This window comes from Schistocerca piceifrons, chromosome 2 (assembly GCF_021461385.2).
Source record: "Schistocerca piceifrons isolate TAMUIC-IGC-003096 chromosome 2, iqSchPice1.1, whole genome shotgun sequence".
Taxonomy (NCBI): Eukaryota; Metazoa; Arthropoda; class Insecta; order Orthoptera; family Acrididae; genus Schistocerca; species Schistocerca piceifrons.
In genome coordinates this window covers 740,251,028-740,275,535 of record NC_060139.1, presented here as the reverse complement: position 1 = coordinate 740,275,535, position 24,508 = coordinate 740,251,028, and the positions used below count along the sequence as shown (strand labels likewise).

Below are 24,508 nucleotides of genomic sequence, written 5' to 3'. Positions count from 1 at the left end.
AGAAACCCAAATATACACCAGAGTACAACACCCAAATATAAACCACAGTACACACTTTTACTAGCAAGAGTACACACAACCTCACAGCCACCCAAATGTACACCCATGTATGTATGGGTATTTGTGTGGTTCTGTGTGTGAATGTGTGTACTCTCACCAGGAAAAGAGCAAGAACTCAAAGAATAGTATTAACTATTTTCTATTGCATGTTTCCGTGAGTCACACAGTCCTCTATAGGTAAACCACTGACTTTCCCTTATTTGTATTTTCCCATCCACGAATTTCAATTATTGTTGTGCAATAGTGTACTATCTCTTGTTTGGTTTATGAGAACAGAATTTGTGAGTCACACTATTTAAATACCTGGGCATAACATTGTGAAGCAATTTGAAATGGAACATGTATGTGAGGACTGTAGTAGGGAAGGCGAATGATCGAATTCGGTTTAGTAGGAGAATTTTAGGAAAGTGTGGCTCACCTGTAAAGGAGAATGCATATAAGATGCTAATACAATCTATTCTTGAGTACTGCTCTAGTGTTTGGCATCTGCACCAGGTCAGATTGAAAGAACACATCAATGCATTTCAGAGGTGAGCAGCTAGATGTGTTACTGGTATGTTTGATCAGCATACAAGTGTTACAGTTATGCTTCAGGAGTTCAAGAGGGAATCCCTGGGAGGAAGAAGACATTGATTTTAAAAGAACACAACTAAGAAAGTTCACAGAGCCAGCATTTGAAGCTGACTGCAGAATGATCATACTGCCTCCAACATGCGTTTTGCATAAGGGCCACAAAGACAAGATATGGAGGCACATATGCAGTCATTTTTCTCTTTCTCTATCTGTAAGTGGAACATGAAAGGAAATGACTAGTTGTGGTAAAGGGTATTTTCAACCACACACCGTATGGTGGCTAGCAGAATATGTATGTAGATGTAGATAAGAGATCCTATACTGCTTTCTCTGTAGAGAGGCCTTCACAGAAGTGAAACTAAAGAGTTAAAAGGCACTATCAGCAAATCTGTTCATTATTACATTGTAAACTATATTATGAATTATGTTTGAGAGTATGATTCATTCATAGAGGTTGCTTGCTTATCTCCGTAGATGTTAATATTGCATATTTCAGTCTGTCAGTAAATAGTCCTTGACTAACTGGCTGATCATGAAGTTAGCCAGAAGAGTTACTGCTTTTCAGTGACATAAGGATAATGAATCTCCTTTTAATAGTCCTTTTCCTTCTGTCTGTGATTTCAGCTACCATTAGAAAAAATGGATTGAATTTAGTGGCCAGTGATTTGATTCTAGCAAAACATCTGACTCCTTTTCAGCATAAGTTAGTTTAAGTTAAATTAAGTAGTGTGTAAGCTTTGGGACTGATGACCTCAGCAGTTTGGTCCCATAGGACTTACTACAAATTTCCATTTCTTGCTAGGAGTACAAAATGAAAGATCTCCTTGACAGAACAGATCGTAGCTTCCCAGCCTTTTCTGATGATTATTATTTGTTATCTCCAGCATACACACTAAACCCAGTCAAAATTGATACATTACTTTTATATACAAGTTTCTGAACCATTTGTTCTAGGATGATTCTGAAGAACCCCTACAGAACATTTCCACAAGAAAATAGCCATGCAGCTATAAAAGAACAAAAACGGTGTTTTCCACTTTTAGCTTGATCTGAAATTTCTTCCTAACAGCTACAGAGTATTTTCAATAGATACATATTAATGAACATATCTCATAAGGAATTGATGTTTTAGCATTAGATTAAGATTAATATCATGTAACTGATTGATCTACACACACTTTCAACTTTCATTTGACTCTGCTACCAAATTAATAATAGTGGGGCTCATGAATTAATTTATTTTTTGCCCACATTGTTGTGACACATCTTTTTGCAAACTTTTAGTATACTGACAAATATGCTGACAGACAAAAACAGAACTTCAGTGGTTAGGTGGAAAATAATAAATGGTAAGATAAGAGGAGATGTACTAGCAATGCAGCATCCAGTACACTGATTCATTCATTCACTCATAACAGTACCTTTGCAACCTTTACATGAGATCATTTATAAAGTCATGCAGTGCATCAGCATAATGAATGAGAGATACAATTGTTGGGAATTAATATTTGTTTGCACCATAATTCCTTGCCACATACATTCCATACAAAAATATCTTGAGAAGGAACAACAGAAGATATGTCACAGATATTGTATTCACTGTAAAGATAACACTTACACATTAGCTTACAGTCAAAGCCGTCTTCATAAAAAGGAAACACACACACACACACACACACACACACACACACACACACACACACACACACACACACACACACTCATTCATTCACAAAAGCAAGCACGCTTCAAGCACACTTGACCACTATCACTGGCAGTTCGGACTTAATGTTTTCCAGTCTGACCTGTTGGAGATGGCTGTCAATTGTGCATAAGGTGCACTTGCTTTTGTGTGTGTGTGTGTGGGGGGGGGGGGGGGAGGGAGGGAGGGTGTGTGCACAGGTGAGCTTAGTAGTACATCTCCTCTTATCTTACCATTTATTATTTTCCACCTAACCACTGAAGTTCTGTTTTTGTCTGTCAGCATATTTGTCAGTATACTAAAAGTTTGCAAAAAGATGTGTCACAACAATGTGGGCAAAAAATAAATTAATTCATGAATCCCACTATTATTAATTTGGTAGCAGAGTCAAATGAAAGTTGAAAGTTTGTGTAGATCAATCAGTTAAATGATATTAATCTTAATCTAATGCTAAAACATCAATTCCTTATGAGATATGTTCATTAATATGTATCTATTGAAAATACTCTGTAGCTGTTAGGAAGAAATTTCAGATCAAGCTAAAAGTGGAAAACAGTGTTTTTGTTCTTTTATAGCTGCATGGCTATTTTCTTGTGGAAATGTTCTGTAGGAGTTCTTCAGAATCATCCTAGAACAAATGGTTCAGAAACTTGTATATAAAAGTAATGTATCAATTTTGACTCGGATTAGTGTGTATGCTGGAGATAACAAATAATAATCATCAGAAAAGGCTGGGAAGCTACAATTTGTGAGCTTGCACGTGTATGTTTCCTTTCCTGAAGAAGGCTTCAGCCAAAAGCTAATGTGCATGCATCTTTTCATTTTGCCTGTCTGTAACTCAACATGTCATCTTTACAGTGTGTAGTAATCTATCTTTGTCTAAATGCTGAAATGCCATATTTTGTATGAAATTGCTTCTCTTTGTTTCTTTAGTCTTATCTTGCTGGTTCTGATAATGGGATGCTGAAACACATCAAGCTGTGTAGTATATGCAAACAAAAGTTATGAACACTGAATACTGTATGAAGAAGATAATTAGTCATTCTGATTTAAATTCCAGAACATTTTAGAATAAATAAAAAAATAGAAAACAAGGTTAAAGGTTAATTCACTCATTTATTAATCATGATCCACAAATTCCTTCAGGGAAAAGAAGTTTTGAGGATACAGAGTGAGCCAAGTGATGCTAACAAATCAAAAAAGCTTTTAGAAACTGCAATAATAAGGAAGTTTCTATAACCTACACTAAACTTTACTTAAACTAAGTTTGACACAGTGAAACTGATAGGTAAGTCTTTGCTTTGAAAAAGGCTGTTGCTTCCTGTATTTTACAGGGTGTACATAAAGTCCAGGACATTTCAGTAATTTATTGCACAAGAACTAAACATTGTACAGATGCCATACATATTGCATTTTGAAGAGAAACTCTGAAAGCTTTTTTTACAAACATTCGATATGCAGACCATGAGTGACCTGGCAGACATCAATACAGAAATCGAATTCTTGCCATACCCATCCCAGCATGGCATTGTCAACTATGGCAGTCGCTTCCTGTATTCTCTCCCAGAGTTTTGCTGTATCACGTGGTAGAGGCAGTACATAAACCAGATCTTTAATGTGTCCCCATAGAAAAAAGTCACACAGAGTGAGATCTGGTGATTGGGGAGGCCATTTCATGAAACAGCTGTCCCCTTCTGTAGCACAGCTGATCCATCAATGCGGCAGCTCCATGTTCAGGTACCCAAGAACTTCCTGCAGAAAGATGAACAGAGAGTTCAATTGCATTTGAGGAATCAGCCATTGCTGCAACATGTCCAAGTAGGAATATCCAGTGATAGTGTTCTCAGCGAAGAAGAACAGCCCGTATAGTTTTCGATGTGACAAGGCACAAAAAACATTTACCTTTGCGGAATCATGCTCAGATTCAGTGCTTTCATGTAGATGCTTTGTACCCCAGATCTGACAATTATGCCTGTTCACTTCCCAATTAGTGTCAAATGTGGCTTCATTGCTAAAAATTAAGCAATCAACAATGCAATCCCCATCCTCATTCAATTGATGGAACTATGAACAAAACTCAAAACGCTTGTCTTTGTCGTTATCATTGAGCCTCTGCACTAGCTCCAATTTGAATCGTTTGATAGACAGCTTCTGTTGCAGGACTTTCCACACTGTCATTGGAGCCATTTTGAGTTCACGGTATGCAAGACGCACCAATTTCTTTGGAGTCCTTACTAACGTCTCGCGTACATGCTCCACATTAACTTTACTCACACTGGGACATCTGCTTCTCTTTGCCAGGCACAAGCAAACCATCACAACGAATTTATAGTGCCAGTGGTAAATGGTCTTCCTTGTTGGTGGTTTTTTACCATACTTGGTTCTAAACATCCGTTGAACAGCTGTAGCACACTTGCTTTTGTCGAACACCAACACACAGAAAGCTCACTCCACGCCTGAACTTGCCATGTTTGCAACTAGCGCTGACTATCGACAGATTACCAAACTACACTGTGGAGGTAAACATGAAAAAAACTTTCAGAGTTTCTCTTCAAAATGACCTGTGGATGATATCTGTACAATGTTTGGTTCTTGTGCAACAAATAATTGAAAGTGTTCCCAGACATTATGTTCACCCAGTATTTAATGACCATTGTTTACCTCCTACTACTAAAATAATTTCTACACATCCACATTGTATATTGATCACAGAACAAAAATAATTTGCTTTTTTCAGCCTAGGAAACAAAAGAATAGCGTACTGCTAACTGTGAAACAATTAATTAAAAAGAAGTAGAGAACCTTATGTACTTATCTGTGTGCTGTAGGAATAATTTCCTATTTACTATGAGCAACTCTACTTGTCATGCAGCTAACAGGAATCTTTAATTTTTGAACCTAGATAATGAGATAATTTGTCAAAGATGTGGCTAATAAGGTACATTTCTAATTTTCTTTTGAATTTATAGAGGTTCTCAATATCTTGTTTTATCTTAGTTGGAAGCCTATTCACTACTTTTGTTCAAGAATACAGACTTCAATTTTGTACCTTAGACAATGACTTGATGTCAGTGCGAAATTAATTTTTTCTATCTCCTACTGCGATTTTGTAAATCACAATTCAACTGAAAATGACTTTTGTATTACTGATGAATGCCATTTTTAACTAAATAAAATGGGAAATATGTCTGACAATTCCAAGATCTTTGAAGAAGCCTCTGCAAGATGTTCAGTTACCTCCTTTACATAGCATTCTTGCCACTTACTTTTGCTGCATAAACATTTTATGTACATTAGTTCCATTACCCCAGAAGATAATTCCACAAGGCAATGGAGGTGGAAGTACACAAAATAAATCTAACCACCGGTCTTCAAGTCAGCAGGGTGGAAGATACTTCTACGTGTAAAATCTGATGAACTGATCTGTATTATTTTGTCTCATTTTTTAAAATTTTATCTATTGATTATTTTCATACTGACTTGTTATCCAGAGGGATATAAAGGATGATTCACTTATGAATGGCCATTAATGTCTATTTCTTGTAACTGCAGGACTGAAATAACATTATATGAGCTTTTGATATATTATGACATATATTGTTGGCTGTTAAACAGCTGTAGAACTGTTCAGCAATCAACAATGAATGAAATAAAAATCCTTGGTGATTTTAATATCAACTTAGTCATGGGTGGTTATTGTAGAACTGATGAGTAGAACTTAATGAAATCTTTCAATATTACTGCTGTTGTTGACTTTCTCACAAGAGATGCAAAGAAATGCAAATGTCTCACAGACAACAAGATTTTGTGGGTGATAGTAGGCAAAACAATGGGACAATACAACAAATTCTAAACATGTAAGATCTTGAGGGTTAGCTCTTGAAAGTCTGTGACAATATTCTAGTTAGCAAGACTGCTAAGCCAATAAAAACTTTAATTTCATGCCAGTAAATGAAGAAGTGTGTGATAATATTCTAGTTAGCAAGACCTGCTAAGCCAATAAAAACTTTAATTTCATACTGGTAAATGAAGAAGGTCTGCACATTTACAGAATATATTTGCAGCATATCGACTGGGATACTGTGTATGAGGCAAAGTATCTTGATGATAAACTTAGTATTTTTCTGAATGACTTTATCTTTTTATTTGAAGAATAATGTAACCATTAGAAAGACATAAGTAGACAGTAGCTCACAGAGGGAATAGATACATTTTGTAAATTAAAGAGTACATGTATGCTAGAATTAGATGTTCTAATGATCCCCAAAAAAGGATGGACTGCAAATTTTTTATTTATTTACAATATTTTTGCACATAATCACCAAACTATGTGCAAACAGTGTAACAAGAAAAAGCATATTCTTAAAAATTGAAACAGAGAATTTAAGCAATAAGTTGGAAAACTATACATATTACCATAAAGAGAGAAAGAGGGAAAACTACAAAAGTGGCTAGAGGGAATGTATATTTGTAGGAATGCAGAAGAAGGAAGAGCTCTTATACAAATCTTGAATAAACAATTTTTAGCCCAAATTGATCAGATTAACTGAAAAGTTAATATAGGAGCCAAAAATCCTAATAAATAAAAAAGACAGTATGAAGAACTATTGCCTTACCAGGCTTCTGTCTGTGCTGCATACAGTTTTTGCTAGAATTTTGACTACCAGATTAAGCACTGCACGTGACCTGGCTCAACCCACTGAACAAGCTAGGTTCTGCACAGGGTATAGTAAAACTCACTCTTCGCAAAATATGTACTAGAATAAATGAGTACCAAGTACCTCTTTGTTTTGAGTTTGTGAGTGTTGTTGAGTGTTCCCATTGAAAAGGGTTTAAAACAATATGACTCTACGTTCCAAAATCTTTTTCAGCAGCCTTAGAAAAAGTACTGTCTAAATTGAATTGGAAAACAAACAGGATAAATGTTCTGTGAAAGAGATAAAATAACCTGAGTTTAGCTTATGATATTCTTCTGTTTGCAAATAATACAGAATAAGGTCCCGAGTTTGAGTCTCAGTCCAGCACACAGTTTTAATCTGCCAGGAAGTTTCAATACAGAATAACTTCAAACATTAGTCAGCAAACTTTTGTTAATCTGCTCTGAAGGTAACCAAAAAATGAAATATGATAAAACCAAGATCATGATGACTGAATGGACTCTGGAGGAAAATATGTGTGTTGGAAGTACACAAACGCAAAGGGCCACAGAATATGTCTATTTGGGGCAACTAGCAAATATGAAATGACACTTAACACTAGATATATTTTAACATATTAAATTGGGCTGGCATGATAACAGAAGATGCTCTTCAGTTTTCAAGTCTATGTTGCTGGCTGGACAGAAGAAAATGGTTTTGACCAATGTGTACTATGAGCAATAATTTATGGTTGTGAGACATGGAAATTAAATGAGTTCATTGTTAGAAAACTCATAGCAACCCAACGAGGGATGCAAAGATCAAGATTAAGGTGCACAAAACAGACAGAGAGAAAGCACTAGATGTCAGATGTATAACAGAGGTCACTGAAAATGGAAAGGGTAAACACTTTGAAATGGTAGTGGACTGGATGGCAGATGGTCACAACAAATTCTAGATTGGAGCCCAATTTACCAAATGAGATCACAGAGAAGATCACTAGACAGATGGGACCGAAACTTAATAAGGTCAGCTGGATTCAATTGGCAATGGAAGCTCAAGATTGGCAGAAATGGAAGAACTTGCTGATATCTTATGGTGCACACCGACTCAATGAGGTCACAACAGCAAGCAACTGAATTGGCTGTGTGCAGGTAATCATTAACCAGATCTGTACTATAGCTTTCTCAATAATTGAGACAAAAAATATGATTAAAGAAAAGAAGAATAAGCACTTCACTCATATATCCGTTCACTCATGCATGAATTGTTCACTGTAGATGTTACCAAGAAGGCGAATCTCTACATATGTAAACAAGTTATAGTATTTATTAACTAAATCTATACACTGTGTTAACTATGAACTATCACTATAAAATTTAATACCAAGTGGTTGTAACTATACTGATGGTATTCCAAGTGAGGCAGAATGGGCTGTAACATTGCAGGACACTGAAACGTTGTAGGTATTTTCATTAATTGAGGCATTCATAGAGTATGCTGAAATAAAATAATAGTTCCACTTTCTGCCACTAGGCAGACCACGAACTGCCGGTAAAGTTGTTTTATCAGAATGACAGCAACAGCAGAGGTGCACTGTGGCAATATCACCGACAGAAACAGCTGTGCAGAGGCCCCATGTCAATTAATGGGCTCAAGAAAATAATAAGGAAATTTGAATTAGGTAGCGCATTTGGGAGAGGGAGGCAGCCCACTCCCATGGCAGTTGTTGATGAAGTTACTGCAGATATAACCGACTGTGCAGCACTTGCCTCAGATTCTGCAGTTAGTGCTCACAGGACATATCTCTCCCCTGGTCAACATTTCAAAAGATTTTGTTGCATGTATTCCATTGGCATCTCTACAAGATTTAGAATGTGTATCAAATGAAGCCCCAGGTATGCTACAACATCATGATCTTGCCCTTTGTCTTTTGGCATGCATGGATATGGAGCAATATTGATAATACCTCACAGGTCTGTTAGATGTGCAGTGGCCTCTGCATGTTATAACAACCTCCTTGTGCAACATGTGATACCAGCTCTGCACGAACACAACTGTGTCCACATCACTATTTTCATACAAGGTGAAATACTTGCTTTGAGAAAACTTCAGTAATGACCACATCAACTCTAGGCAATTTCAAGATGTGTGTTCTTCCAGATCCTGCACCCTAAATCCATGTGGCTTCTGGCTGTGGACATATCTGAAAGATCATGTCCATCAGGGATGTATCCATACTCTTCTTGATCTACAGGATAGCATACGACAACTTGTCGCTGTGATTACACTGAATATGCTGCGAGCAACTGTCGACCATCCCGTGTCACAGGTGCGGCATAATGCTGACATGGGAGACCATACTGAACACATGTTGGAACTTGTGACCATACCATAATAAACATGTCAGAACCACCATTATTATGTTTTTGATCATCCCTCCCCTGTTTCTGCACCCACACCACATTCTGACTATTTACATTGCCAAATTTTCAGTGGAGGCAGAAAGTGAAACCTTTTTTTTGTCAGTATAGTCATTGAGCACACTGATTAATGAACATACCTATGATGTTTCAGCATCCTGTGATGTATACAGCTCACACTGCACCACTCGGAACAGTACCAGTTTAATTATAACCACAAAGTTGTATCTATGCTTATACTAGCTAATTTTAACCTAGTAAATTTGCAGAAAAGCTGCTGCAGTGTAAAAAGCTTATGCTTCTTCAGTTAAGTTATACAGTTTTCAAGTACAGCTACTACATCAGGCAGAGTGCTGAAAGACTCTTGTAAATTTATAAGGAAATTTCTCTGTCACATTTGTAATGTGATCTTTAAGCACAGAACTGTACCCAGCAGACTCAAATGTGCACCACCAAAACACTGCTCAAAAATGGGTGCAAAAAGAGCTTTATGAATTACCACCCAAACCCCTCACTGATAACTGTTGAACACTTCCACCAACACAGTATATTTTTCATATACATAAGTTTGATTTCCAGAAAAGCATTCCAACCAAGCAGGCCAGTTTCTAATTTAACTTCTTAATGATACTCTAGAATACTACAACAAATAACTAAAATGTCATTGGGCTTCCAGCCACATCAAGTGGTTAAAATACTGTGAAATTTTGAGTAAGAACTCCATGGCCATTGCCAAGTGGAATGACTGCCAATGGGCTGTCAGTATGCCCTCATATACTATTTCTGCTGGCTGTGACATCACTTGTGCTCACATTATTGCCATATATGAACTTATGTTGACTGTGCATTTGATGTGCCCTATTCAACCTCATCATCACTTGATCCCACTCCATGCCACTGTCTCTGTTAAGGGTGTTGTCAGTGACTTTCATTTCAACAGCATTTCCATTTACACTGTCCCGAAGGCGTTAATGCAAGCCAATGCATCATATTTTCAACAGGCAGTGCACCTTACCCAACATTGCAATGGCAGAAAGCCAAATTTCTTTATTTGCACCTTGTCAGTGGTCTTCTTATGATTTTTATATTATGTTCAGTTTTGATGTGATGTGGATAGTCTCAGAACACCTAGGGTCTGAAAGTACCTTACACCTGCAGCCAATCTTATATCATAAAAACAGTGTGGATCATAGAACAATGCAGTAAAGAGGATGATCAGTTTATTACACTATCATGAAAAATCTGCTTCAGCTGAGTATGCTCTAGAAAACTTTCACTGGATTAAAGTTGATTGCATCTCTGTCATGGCTCACACTAATTACCCATTGGGCAGTGTAATTAAAGAAACCACTGAAATAATAATCAATGACAGCACCCTTAATATAGACACAGTGTAAAGCTCAACATGATGTGGGATCCAGCAGTCATGAAGTTTAAGAGGACACATTGAATCCACAGTCAACATATGCATATACATGTCAACAACATGTGCACCAGTGATCTTACAGCTGGCAGCTACAATATATAAGGGCATACAAGCAGCCCACTAGCAGTCATGACACTTGAAAATGACTGAGAAGTACTTGGTCAGAAGCTCATAGCATTTAGGCACTTGATGTGGGCTGGCCGGAGTGGCTGAGCGGTTCTAGGCGCTTCAGTCTGGAACCGCGCGACAGCTACGGTTGCAGGTTCGCATCCTGCCTCGGGCATGGATGTGTGTGATGCCCTTAGGTTAGTTAGGTTTAAGTAGTTCTAAGTTCTAGGGGACTGATGACCTCAGTGTTAAGTCCCACAGTGCTCAGATACATTTGAACCATTTTTTGAACTTGATGTGGCTGGAAGCCCGACAAAATTTTATTCAATTTTACCACAGTAAGGCTCTTAATTCTTGTACAAAATGAGTAAATTTCTCCATTTGGATTCTTTTTTGCCCCTTCAAGGCTTTCAGTTGCATGAATCATCAAATTTTACTTAGAAAGGCAGAGAGCTTTATTGGATTACATGGAAAAGTGTAATGTTACTTGAATCATATACATAAGATAGGAAGTGAAAATTTGTTCTGAACAATTTAGGAAGGAAAATGGTCTCATATCATAGCAATAACATTAGCTGTGAGATCCCACAAGGTTTTTTATATTTACAAATGATCTCCCAATATGCTAAAGTCTACCGACCCACTTCATTCTCTTTGCTGATCACAAAGTTATTTTGATTGAGAGACCACAAAACAGCAGCAAAGAGAGCTCAGTTGACATAATGTTTGAAGAGTTCCTCTAATGGCTTACTGCAAATTGTATGGCACTTTATAATGAAACTCCCAATTCAAACACAGTTCATCATGTCACATAGATTACAGGAAATCATAATAATAAAATGTGGGGATAACCCATTAAAGCCCATACAATCCTCTAAATTCCTGAACCTGGTAACAGTAAGTTAAATTGCCTTGTACATGTTCCTGACTTGTGTAAAAGAATGAGGTCCAAAACATTGTTTTCATTAGCAAGTGAATTCTTTGAGTATTTCCACTCAATAGTGTTTTGCAGCTATATATTCTTTGGTAACAACCTTCATAAAAAAAAAGTTACCATACAAAATAGAGTGATCAGAATCATGCAAGAAGCTCATTTAAGGAATTCAATGCAAGAAATCGTTTAAATAAAACACTATTTGACACTTCAGTAATTTTTTTTCTTTTATTCTTTGTTACTGGTAATTTTACAGTGCACAAAATAAACAACATATGGAGTGTAGTCATATATGGAATTGAAACAAGGATGATAAATAGTTTAGAGAAGAAGAGAATAAAAGCTTTTGAAATGTGATGCTGCAGAAGAATGCTGAAGATCAGATGTGTAGATCATGTAATTAATGAGGAGGTACTGAATAAAATTGGGGCGAAAAGAAATTTGTGGCTTTACATGACTACAAGAAGGGATCAGTTTTAGGACATATTCTGAGACATCAAGGGATTACCAATTTAGTACTGGAGAGAATTGAGGGGGGCAAAATTATGGAGGGAGACAAGAGATGAATACAGTAAGCAGATTTAAAAGGATGGAGGTTGCAGTAGCTACTCAGATGCTTACTAAGGATAGAGTAGCATGGAAAGCTGCATCAAACCAGACTTCAGACTGAAGACCCCCAAGAACAACATATCACAATCATTACACTAGAAATAAGTGTCACTTGTACAGATCTGTAAAAACATTCAGCTAGAATGGAGTTCTCTACTCCGTTACAAAGATAGTATGATGCTCTGCCTGTCAATATTAAATCTACTAAAAGTGATCTATATTAATTTCAAAAATAGCTTGAAATATGTTTTGATTCAACACCTAAATTTTATGAGAATATACAGGGTGGGGCATATAAAAGTGGCCAGGATGAGTGGATATGACTGGACGTTAATGGATGCGTATAACCACACCCCATGACATGCACAGCACATGTATGCCTGCCATGTGATCCAGACTGAAACTTGGAGCACATTTACACAATCTTCATGCCTGACAGAGTTGTTAGCAGAGGCCAGTCTGTTCATGGCCCTAGTCGGCCACCCAGGGCACCTGATCTATCAATATACGATTACTCTGTGTGAAGAGCCCTCAAGTCTAAGATGTCTCACAACTCTCATAGTGATCAAGAACTGCAACAGAACATTTCAGATGAGACTGCAGCAATTCCAGCACTCCAGCTTTGATCTGCCTTCAGCAGCTTGCTGAGCAGGGCCCAGAAGTGCCAAGAGATGAATGGTGGTCACTTTCCACATCTGCAATAGGTAGACCAATACTGTATTTCCTTTTCTCTACTGTGTTGCTTTGTACCCTGGAACTCTGTTCTCCAGGCCATTTTTATATGCCACACCCTGCACAATCTGTGTGAACTACAAAGTAATGCACTGCAAGACAATTAAAAAAACACTGAATAGTCTGAGAGTGTATATAGCAGATAATGAGTCACCAAGCAAAAACCGCATCACAAGCTGGAAGCATCCTAGGACAAGAGTTTTCTGTGCCACACACCTCTTTGCCACAGTGCTTGGACTTTTACTCAGAAAGTATTCTACAGGAAGCACTTCCAAACCAACACACTTCCTGCACCAATGCCAAGCTTTCCACATGAGTGCAGTTATTACATGTTCCTTTGTCCTTAAAGTTATTAATTTACTAGATCTTAACAGCTTGCTGTAATGTTATGAGATAGGTGCATGAACGGAGAAGACATTAAAGGAGAGTTGGTTTTATGTGCCTCTTAAGGAAACAAAATTGCAGGGTTCCCTTGACACATATGGAGAACTAGTTGGCATAGGACTGACATGACATTTTGGAACTTGAATGGTTTAGCACTGCCTCACCATGGTCTTCCTGATTCTGGAATATTTACTTCATGGAGTTTGTTATGATATTGTAAGTGCGGTGTGATATGACCCCTTTGTAAACTGGGTAAACTGCTGTGGCACATTGCAAGCAGCTGTTAGAGACAGAATACGAATATTGTTAGATCAGCTCACCAACAGAGCCCTAGTTCATTATTGTGTCATGCAATTACTTTAGTTATTGTGCTAGATTAGTCACTACATTCTTAATTTGTAAACTGTATATAGCTTCTTCCTTCTTAATTTTTGTTAGATTACACTCACTCATATTACCCTCGTAAGCCCTGTTATTTTTGTATTCCATAGTTCTTCAATTCCTGTATTAAATCAGTCAAATTTGATGCACCACAAGAATGTTAAAGACTTACTTTCATGTCATCCAGAGAGACTGCATCCACTGATCTTTCCAATGAACAGTGGGCACTCATGGTGTGTGGGCACTCATGGTGTGTACTGGTATACCAACTGGTTCCACATTCCTTTGTTCATAGACATTTTTGTAAGTTTATGCAACTGATTGTGCCTTGTTAATATTCCAGTAAAGGGACTATTCTAATCTGGATGTTCTTTCATGACATATCTCCACAGTTTAACTTTCCTTTTACCCTGCTTGACTAGTAATACTATTATGTATCCATGTCGTGTTCAGTGAGGAACAAATCCCACAGTATCAAACATTATGGGACTCCACATTCTGTGTTTAGTATTAATCCTGTGTTGCAGTTTGTAAATGTGATATTCTAATTTCTGTTATCATGGAAAGGCTCAATCAATAGTAGAAGTAGAAGTAGAAGTAGAAGTAGAAGCATGCCTTGAATGTCGTAATATTTTAGTTTGCTAAGTAGAATTTGATGATCCACACAATATAATGCATTTACAAATTCACTGAATATAAAAACAGGATAATATGTACAAATCTGGAAACAACATTTCTGGATTATGAAACTGTTGTTTACATCCTCAGCACTTTACTGCTTAGATTTCATTTGGCTTTCTCTAAAGAGAACACTTCACAAAAGACAGACTGATGTGCACCAAGCAAATGAATCAGTCTTCTAGTGAAGATACACACTTTTAATGGAATGAACATTAAAAAACTGAGCTTTGTTAAGCAAGTAGTGAAGCTAGGTCTGCTTGTAATCGCTACAGTAAAGAAAAAAGAAAGAAGCTAGTCAAAACAGACTGGAATGGAATACATTATGAGTGTGATGAAAGTTAAATGGAGAGAAGCAAAGGATGTAGCCACGTAAATTGACGGTAGATATACCAGGGAAATTCTTTGCTGGATTTCAAGAGAAAAGAAAAATTCAAGAAGAGAACCCAGTGGAAAATGGATACATAATGATAATGATAATGATAATGATAATGATAATAATAATAATAATAATAATAATAAACCAACAACCACCCATCCAGGAACAATGCAAAACATTTATTCTAATGCATTAAAAGATCTGAAGAGGCCCTTTATCCTGCTTTAGATGACAAATGATGATGATGATTATATTAACAACTGCTGAATCAATGTTTTGTTTATTGAGTGCTGTTAGTATAGATTTTGCTGAAACTGAGTCAAATATTTCTTAGAATGTATGAAGTTCAGACAAAGTGATAATGCATATTGATTACTCTATTCTACAATTTTGTTCACAAGGTATTCATTTTTCAATTCAGCTTGCCCTTTCATTTGATTAAAATCCAATCATTTTGTTTTATCTATGGTGATAATTCCAGTGAATATTTTGTAGATTGTGGGCAGGAGACTTTCCTTTTTATACTTTTGTAAATAAATGATTAAATATAATTTCACATTTAGGAAACAATTTTCCTCTTCAGATATTTTGTAACAATTTTGCTACTTCCTTTAGTGTTCCTTTGCTTCCAGATTCCACAATTCCTGTCAATTTTTTTTAATCCCTAATCAGGACTTACATTTGAGACATATCAGTATTTTTATCCACATCTTAAATAATTCTAATGTGTAAAGAAATGCTGAAATAAATGTATAGTTTTCTTCAGTTGTTTATAACTGTTCCATCTGCCTTTTTAAAAGTTAAAATACAGAGTACACCCCAAAGTAAGTTACTCTTACATTTTCTTCACTCTAGTACTGTTTTCAATTGTTTTTCTTACCAGTTCACATTGGGCCTTCTCACACTTTCTCAACTGTTCTCAAATTAGTTTTGTTTAATTCAACATACAATATTGTGTATTATTTCATGGAAACACTTATCATCTCTTTAATAACTGCCTTACTGCATTTGAGATTTTCTTTTGCTTTCTTTGTAGCCTATCTGCACCATCGTTTGCTATTTGAATAAGTGTGTTTATTTTGTATGATGGTGAATTTGTTGCTTAGTTTAATTTTTGATATATCATTATTCTTTCAGTCCTTCCCAAGTTCACTTTCTATAGGTTTTCTTCTCAAAGAAGAAGTTACAGAGAAGCATGATGTTCTTCTCAGCAAATTCTACTAACATATGATGTCCATCATTTATAATACTTGTATGTATCTAAATATATCCAGTCAATCATTATTTTATGGTTTTATTCTTTTTTGGTTTAAAGTTCCAAATTATCATCTTGTGGTGGAATTCGCAGTAATTTATATGGTTCTGTAACTCTCCGAAGAGCGCTTCCAATTCCCTGTCAGAAAGTGATCATGTTGTTCATAGACCTGAATAATTTTCATGGAATATACTTTATCTATTGTTTATTTTTAAATGAGTCTTGAAATTCTTTGTCCAATATGTATTTCATATTCTGTTTACAGTGAAGCTTACACTTTCATTTCTGCTCTGTTGTTATCTAATAAGATATATGACCTGTTGACTTGAATTCCCTTTTGTTTTCATTATTTTACTACACTTCCATTAACTATCCCACATCCATTTAATTCTTCCTTCTATGTCCACTAACCTATCTTTGTATCCAAACATCCTGCAATTTATTGATCCAAAACACAAGAGTTGTAGATGAATTTGGGAAGCTGTCTATAGCATCCCTATTAAGCCAAACTTCAAGTAGAAAGGTAGAGCCACAGATGTAGCTCCACCGGCTCCACGCACTTAAGTCATTGCCTAAATTCCTACAATTCTCTACTCCCATCGTCCTTTCATCATAACCACACATTTTAAGAAACTCACTAATAGCCATGGTAAACAAGATGTCAGGTTTCAAAGATTTTTATCACATATGAGAACAATGCTAAATCATCACAGTGGTTTTAGCCAAGGTCTGATAGGTTTTAAAATTTAAAAGGCTGGGACAAACATGACCAGTTCATATGCTGACAATGTGCCAACAAGGGTTCAAGTCAATATTATTATTTAGCAGTCAGTCAGTCTTTATGAAAATTGTAACTCATTTAGTCCAGAGGGCAGCAGACTTGAAACCCCAATGCTGTCTACAATACAGGTTGGTGAGCAGAAAAACCTTGTTTGTTTCCTGTAAAATGATCCATCTTGGTTGTTAACCTATGGGAACTGATAGCTGCATAACATGCATAAATGGACTGGAAATTAGGGTGAAGTCTGGTTAGTCTCTTAATCATCAATAAGACATAACTATGGGCTTTACCAACAGTTCTTAGTCAATTCTGTGCAGTTTCGGGGCTGCAGATGGATGAAATTGACTTTTTGCTGCGATATTTCAGCTGATAACCATTCAGCCATCTTCACGAGAGTGTTTTATATATTTCAGCTGAAAATCGTGTAGCCATCTTCAGGTGAGTATTTTAAACCATAAAACATTCACCTGTAACTCTCCGAAGAGCGCTTCCATTCCCTGTCAGAAAGTGATCATGTTGGTTCATAGAGGTTGTCAGCCAAAATATCGAGGCAAGGAATCAGTGCCATTGAGGCAAGAAATCAGTGCCATCTGGCTGCAATCCTGAATCTTCATGAACTACTCTGTATACCGTGAAAACTTCATTTCTTTGTGGAATCACATTTCCGAAAACAAATGTATATCATTATTCCTCAACAGACCTGTGAATTGTATTAGAGATGGTAAGGATTATAAAAAGTGACTGTGCATTGTTTATCTAATAAATGAGAGAATGACTGTGTATATATTAAAAAAAATGGATAGTGAAACACATTTTACACGTAATATGTAGATGATATGAATGACAAAAATGTATATTAATAACTATTAGGAAAAGCTGATAAAGTGGATCAGAGTAAAAATGTGTAACATTATACATTTATTACACTGACAGTTTTAAAAAAAATGTAGGAAATTAAATTCTGGGAGGGAAAAAAACCATAAAAATACATTAGCAAATGGACTGTAGCATTCTGAGAACACTGTGCAGAAGGATAAAAGTAATGTCAGAAAATTTTTATTCCAATAATCCGCCTGTAGTCACAAATAATTAATGTGGCTGTCTCACAAAATTTCTGTAGAAAGCGCAAAGAAAGACAGTGATATATTTCATTAACAGTTGTAGAGAGTACAGAAATGCTGGTAATATGGTGAAATATTTTAAACAAAGGCCAAAGAAACAAGTGCAAATAAAAAACATTGAGCATTTTCACCATATGCAGCCTAGGCAGTTTGTAACAAAAGAAATTGAGATGGCAATGATGAAAGAAGAAGCAACTACAGTTAAAATTTGCATAGTTATAAGACACACACACACACATGCACACACATGCTCTCACACACACACACACACACACACACACACACACACACACACACACACACACAATTTATGAACAGGACTAAAGAGGTTTTGTGATAAGTTATCATCATCACCAGTCCACTGAAAATTTGCAAAAACAAATTAGATTTCAATGAAAGAGATTGACATTTTGTCCTGTTATGTTATACATACATGACTCTGGTAAACAGTGATCTGCATAAATTAATGTAGTTGGACAGAAGTTCTTATCCAGCACAAATTGTGAACACCAAGTTTGGTATACTAAACAGACATATATCGCAAAATTCCCATAACTGGAATAATTTCTGAAAGTAGCCAGTTTCTAATATTAATGACAGAGTGTGACTGATTTTTTTCTTCTTTATAGATGCATAAAAATGTGCTACTTGTGCTTGTGACACACTTAAAGTCTGTCTGTTACTTGCTATTATTTCTCTAACTAATCATTCATCATTCCACAGATACTGAATTTTCTTACTTTTCACTGATTGATTCACTTACTGACCATCTTATATAGATCCCATAATGACAGAGAGGCTTTAAACATGTGCAGTGACTCCAGGTATAAATTAACAGAGAGCAGTAGATGCCACTGTACTAGCAGTACCTCAACTGCTATTATTTCAGAAACAAACAGAAAGTTAAGAATGTCATTGTTACTGCAGTTACAAACAATATTTTCAAGCTAAAAGTGTATATTAGACATATCTTTAAGTATCAGTAACAGTTATACAAGTACAGAAATTATTTCCATCATGAACAACTGTACAAACTCAGAAATTGCTTTGTGGAAACTTGCTACTATGAATACAGATCAGAACTCACATTTGTGGAGAGACAACACAAATAACAAAATTGTTATGTGTTAGAAAACTATGTGGAAACGATTTAGTGAGATATATACAACAAATCATAATGTAGACTGTAAATTATTAAGCTGTAAAGGAGACCACACACTGAATAGTAGGAGCATTGAGTCACTAACAGCCACACAAAGTTTTCATTCTTTTTTGTACACCTTTCAAAGAATCAACCCATTTGGTGAGTCCTTTACTCCTAAATTATTCACCGTCTGCCAGATCCTTCCAGGCCATATTCAAAATGCAGAATGATTTATGTCAAATAGCAGCAAATGGTATAGTTAGCTTTTAGTAAGAAATGACATCCAGTGAATATTAACATTTTCACACATTCCAGATTTATTCATTTCCTTACACACCAATAGTGTGTCTTAAAGCTACAGCTCTTAGTTAAATTTAATTTTTAATTCTTTGCTGAAAGAGAGAGAGAGAGAGAGAGAGGGGGGGGGGGACGGAGAATGGGGTGAGGGGAGGTTGTTGGGGAAAGAGGAGGATGAGGAGGAGGCGGAAGAGGAGAAAGAACAAAGGGTTAAGATGTTTTATAAATAACAAGATAAGTAGAAAGGTACCTGTTGCTGAAAGCTGAGATGTTGAGCTGCTCTTCTTGTTCAGTCCTGAAAACTGGCTCCCAGAACTGCTGCCTTTGCTTCCTCCACTACTGCTGCCCCGGTCACCAGTTGATGCAGGTTTTCGGCGTGAATTATCCAAACCATGCAGCTGTCCGACAGCTGTGTCACTCAGACTACCATCTGCTGGCATTAAAGAGATATTCAAATAGATCAAATAATTTTTCACATTATGCAGTGACAACACAGTAGGTTACCATATTAATAATTTTTTTAATGGAAGGGAATATGTAAGTAGATCTTTAATAGGTCTTACACCTCAATATACACACAGAAGTACAAGCACATCATTTGACTTTTGCTGTTCTTCAAACAATGACAGTAACAACAGGCCAATTTCTAGAAACCTCAAAAGCATCTCACTATTTCAATTATTCTCTGTTCATCAAATTTCCTTTTTGTCTTACTTTCTACCTTAATATATATTGTTTTAACAAATATGTTAAATCTTCACTTTCTGCCACTAGATGCTTTCTCAAAACTCCTGTTTTAGGCCAAAAAAAAATATCATTTCACCCATGTCCATTACACTTCACCCACAGAAAAGACATAGTTGTGAAAAATATGTATGACCTGCTTCATGAAAGGCATATGCATTGGAAAATCTTTCCTATACTCAAATCTACATTTCAATATCTAGTTGAAAATGAAATATATTAGCCTCTCCCCTTATCAAGGATTTTGTCTGAAAGCAAATAATTTCAAAGAGCCTACTTTTAAATGTGCCTATCTGCCACTCAATGCCTCCTTGAGGTTGTGAGCAGCAATCTATTCAGTGCATATTGTTATTCCATTCTGAACTTTCCATTGTTTGATATAATCTTTGGCAACTTCTGTGGAAGTATAATTTGAATTTTATGTTTTCAATGGCTTAAAAGTTAAAAGTGTGGTTCCTCGTGTCTGCTGAGTTGTTGTTTTAATTTTATCCACAATATTTTGATGACCAACCAAGTTGTCTTCTTCAGGTGCGGTAAGTTTTGCTGTTTGGATGCCAATCAAATGTGAACTATTGTCAGGCTCACACCACTATTTCTAGATGAGTTCCATTTCCTATGCCCACTATGCCCTTTGATGCTTTTTTTGTTTTTCAGAGCTTTCATGACATATCAGTGTGAGCTTAGAAAAACAAAAAGCATCAAAGGAAGATCAGGTGCCAGGAATTGAATCTGACTATAAACAGCAGTGTGAGACAGGTGATTATTCACCATTTGGTTGGAGTCCGGCAGCAAGTATGCACAACAGGACCTGAAGAAGGTAACTGGGTTGATTGTCAAAATATTGTGCATAAAATGGAAACAACAACTTGTCAGGACAGCCAGGAGCACACTATTGAAGAATCTTGTGGAGAAAACCTGAGGTATCATGGTTTAAAATTTCTTTTTATCATTTTTAAATTCATATTAAGCTTTCTGAAGGTGGCAGGGGTAAAATGCAGGGAGCAAAAGGCTATTTACAATTTGTGCAGAAACCAGATGGCAGTTATGAGTGGAGGGGCATGAAAGGGAAGAAGTGGTTGGGAAGGGAGTGAGACAGGGTTGTAGCCTATTCCCAATGTTATTAAATCTGTGTACTGAGCAAGCAGTAAAGGAAACAAAAGAAAAATTTGGAGTTGGAATTAAAATCCATGGAGAAAAAATGAAAACTTTGAGGTTGGCTGATGACATTGTAATTCTGTCAGAGATAGCAAAGGACCTGGAAGAGCAGCTGAACAGAATGGACAGTGTCTTGAAAGGAGCACATGAGATGAACATCAACAAAAGCAAAATGAGAATAATGGAATGAAGTCAAATTAATTTGGGTTATGCTGCAGGAATTAGATTAGGAAATGAGACGCTTAAAGTAGTAAATGAGTTTTGCTATTTGGGGAGCAAAATAACTTATGATAGTCAAAGTAGAGAGGATATAAAATGTAGACTGGCAATCGCAAGGAAAGTATTTCTGAAGAAGAGAAATTTGTTAACATCGAGTATAGATTTAAGTGTCAGGAAGTCATTTCTGAAAGTATTTGTATGGAGTGTAGCCATGTATGGAAGTGAAACATGGACGATAAATAGTTTAGACAAGAAGAGAATAGAAGCTTTAGAAATGTGGTGCTACAGAATAATGCTGAAGATTAGATGGGTAGATCACATAACTAATGAGAAGGTATTGAACAGAATTGGGGAGAAGAGAAATTTGTGGTACAACTTGACTAAAAGAAGGGATCGGTTGGTAGGGCATATTCTGAGGCATCAATGGATCACCAATTTAGTATTGGAGTGCAGTGTGGAGGGTAAAAATCATAGAGAGAGACCAGAACTGAATACACTAAACAGATTCAGAAGGATGTAGGTTGCAGTAGGTACTGGGAGATGAAGAACCTTGCACAGGATAGAGTAGCATGGAGAGCTGCATCAAACCAGTCACTGGACTGAAGACCACAACAACAACAACAAAGCTTTACATCTGTTATATAAAAATACATGAAAAAAGCTACACAAGAATTATTCAAACAATGAAATAAAAAAGTCAAAAGTCTGGATATATAGGTTTCTTTTTTGGCTGATAATGATAGCTGAGAGTAAAAAATATAAATTCAGACAAACAAGCCAAAAAGAACAAAGAAACATCAGGGGTTTTAATATACCTTCTCTGTAGAGGCCACTAGAGATGAAACACCAGCTTGGATTCAGCAAATATAGGAAAAGTAAATGGTTGTGTCTTTTTAAAGGAAAAATCCAAGTTTTAAGGGAACCTCAGAAAAACATGGATGGCCTGATGAGGATTTTAATCACTATCCTCCTGAATGCAAGAGCAGTGTTTTCACCACGGGCCCTCTTCGTATGGCAGAGGAACCAGAGAGAGTGGAGATGAGTTAGTCAGAAACAAAAATCATATCGAACAAGAAAAATACATGAACTGGGAGAAAAGCGACACTGAGATATGAGACCTTGAATTTAAATTGATAAAAGGTCACTTATGGTCTCAGTAACTTTTGTGTTGCATTCTGTAGTTTGTAAATTTTTGCATGGTGAATGATGGAAAGTGTACACAATGAATGATGAATCAGATGATTACACAAGATGTTGGCACCAACGTTCAATAAATACGGACATGGTGTGGTGTGTATCAAATTATATGGCAGCATAATGGAAGGTGTAATCCAGAATGTTGTCATATATAACAGAACACTCCATAAAATTTAAACTGTATTCTTGGGCTCATGAATAGCCACAACCTCAGAAGTCAGTACACTTTGAAAATATCTCACAATGTTTTCGCAAATGAGCACTGATGTTTTCGCAAATGAGCACTGATGTTTTCGCAAATGAGCACTGAGTTACATCACAGATCAGTCCATCACCATGGTCTGTTTTCTTCCAGTCAACATTTGTTGGCTCAACTCACAACCAGACTGCAGCATTTCAACTTAACTTATACCTTGTGCCATGTTACAGATCATTCCATTGTCATAGTTAGTTTTGCTTCTGTCACATCCATTGGCTTTGCCAACTCACAACCAAATTATAAGCTCATACGTTGCTTGATGGGAACTTGCTAGTATGAACACAAAATGGAACTCATGTTTGTGGAGAGACAATACACAAAGAAACCCTATCATATTCTGAGAATCATAGAATTCATGAAACACAGACACAAACTCGTAACTAACGTACTATAATTCTTAATAGCCAGATAAATAATCATCACTCTCAAGCTATCCAAGTCAAGAACGAAAGTGATCAATGTGTATGTTCCACAGATGTTAGTAATTAGACTCAGCAATTTGCATTGGATACTGGATACTATCATCTGATTGGCCATGCCATTGGAAAGAAACTGTGAATAGCAGCACACAGTGGAAGATCTGCTGACACCATAAGTGCACCTCAACCTACTCAGTAATATAGTCACACAGTTTGAAAACAAAAGTAAATGGGTTAAATCCAAAAGGAAGTACAAGAGCCTCTGTTTATCTGTTTGTTCCTGAAAAATATATTATCTAATCCACTGTAATTATGTGATGAGAAACTGTCTCTTTTACAAGAAACTTCATGGTGTGTGTACCCCAGGATGCATTATACATTTTGAAAATGATATTCCAACAGACTTTAAAGGAACAAGGTGCTACCAATTGCAGATTAAGGCACACACTGAAATGAAGGTTGCCTCTCAAAGTTATCTGGGTCTACTTGAGTTTTTCCCACAACTGGCAGAGATGATTGAGAAGACCAGCCTTGCTCATTGGATTCCAATGAAGTTCACAATCTGCAACATTGTCCTCAGAACTGATCATAGCCCTCTGGCTCTGAACCAAGTAAAAGGCTTAAGCCAGAGACTTCATATCTTCTTTGACACTCTATGTTGTGACTTTCTGGTTTGTATCATAGGACTGATAATGGTGGGATCCCCCAAAATGGGTCAGGGGACTACTATAAATTACAGGTTGATATGCAGGTGGCTGACTTTGGAGTGCACACAAGAGCTTGTAGATTTAGGCAATTCTCTATTCACTTCAAATGTTGATAATTATAGTGTAAGACCCAAAGTCTCAAAGGGTCCAGGGTACTTTGCACCACACCCTATACAGTGAATTG

The 24,508-nt window shown here is 36.5% G+C and overlaps 1 protein-coding gene across 1 annotated transcript in view; it reads right to left on the bottom strand.

Annotated features, from left to right (window-relative positions):
* The window catches only part of LOC124775814 (regulating synaptic membrane exocytosis protein 2-like), a 966,162-nt gene that overhangs the window by 422,603 nt on the left and 519,051 nt on the right, over positions 1-24,508 (bottom strand). The window contains exon 17 of the mRNA XM_047250647.1: positions 19,875-20,057. Within this exon, the coding sequence (XP_047106603.1) occupies positions 19,875-20,057 (183 nt within the window). The remainder of the gene's footprint in view (positions 1-19,874; positions 20,058-24,508) is intronic.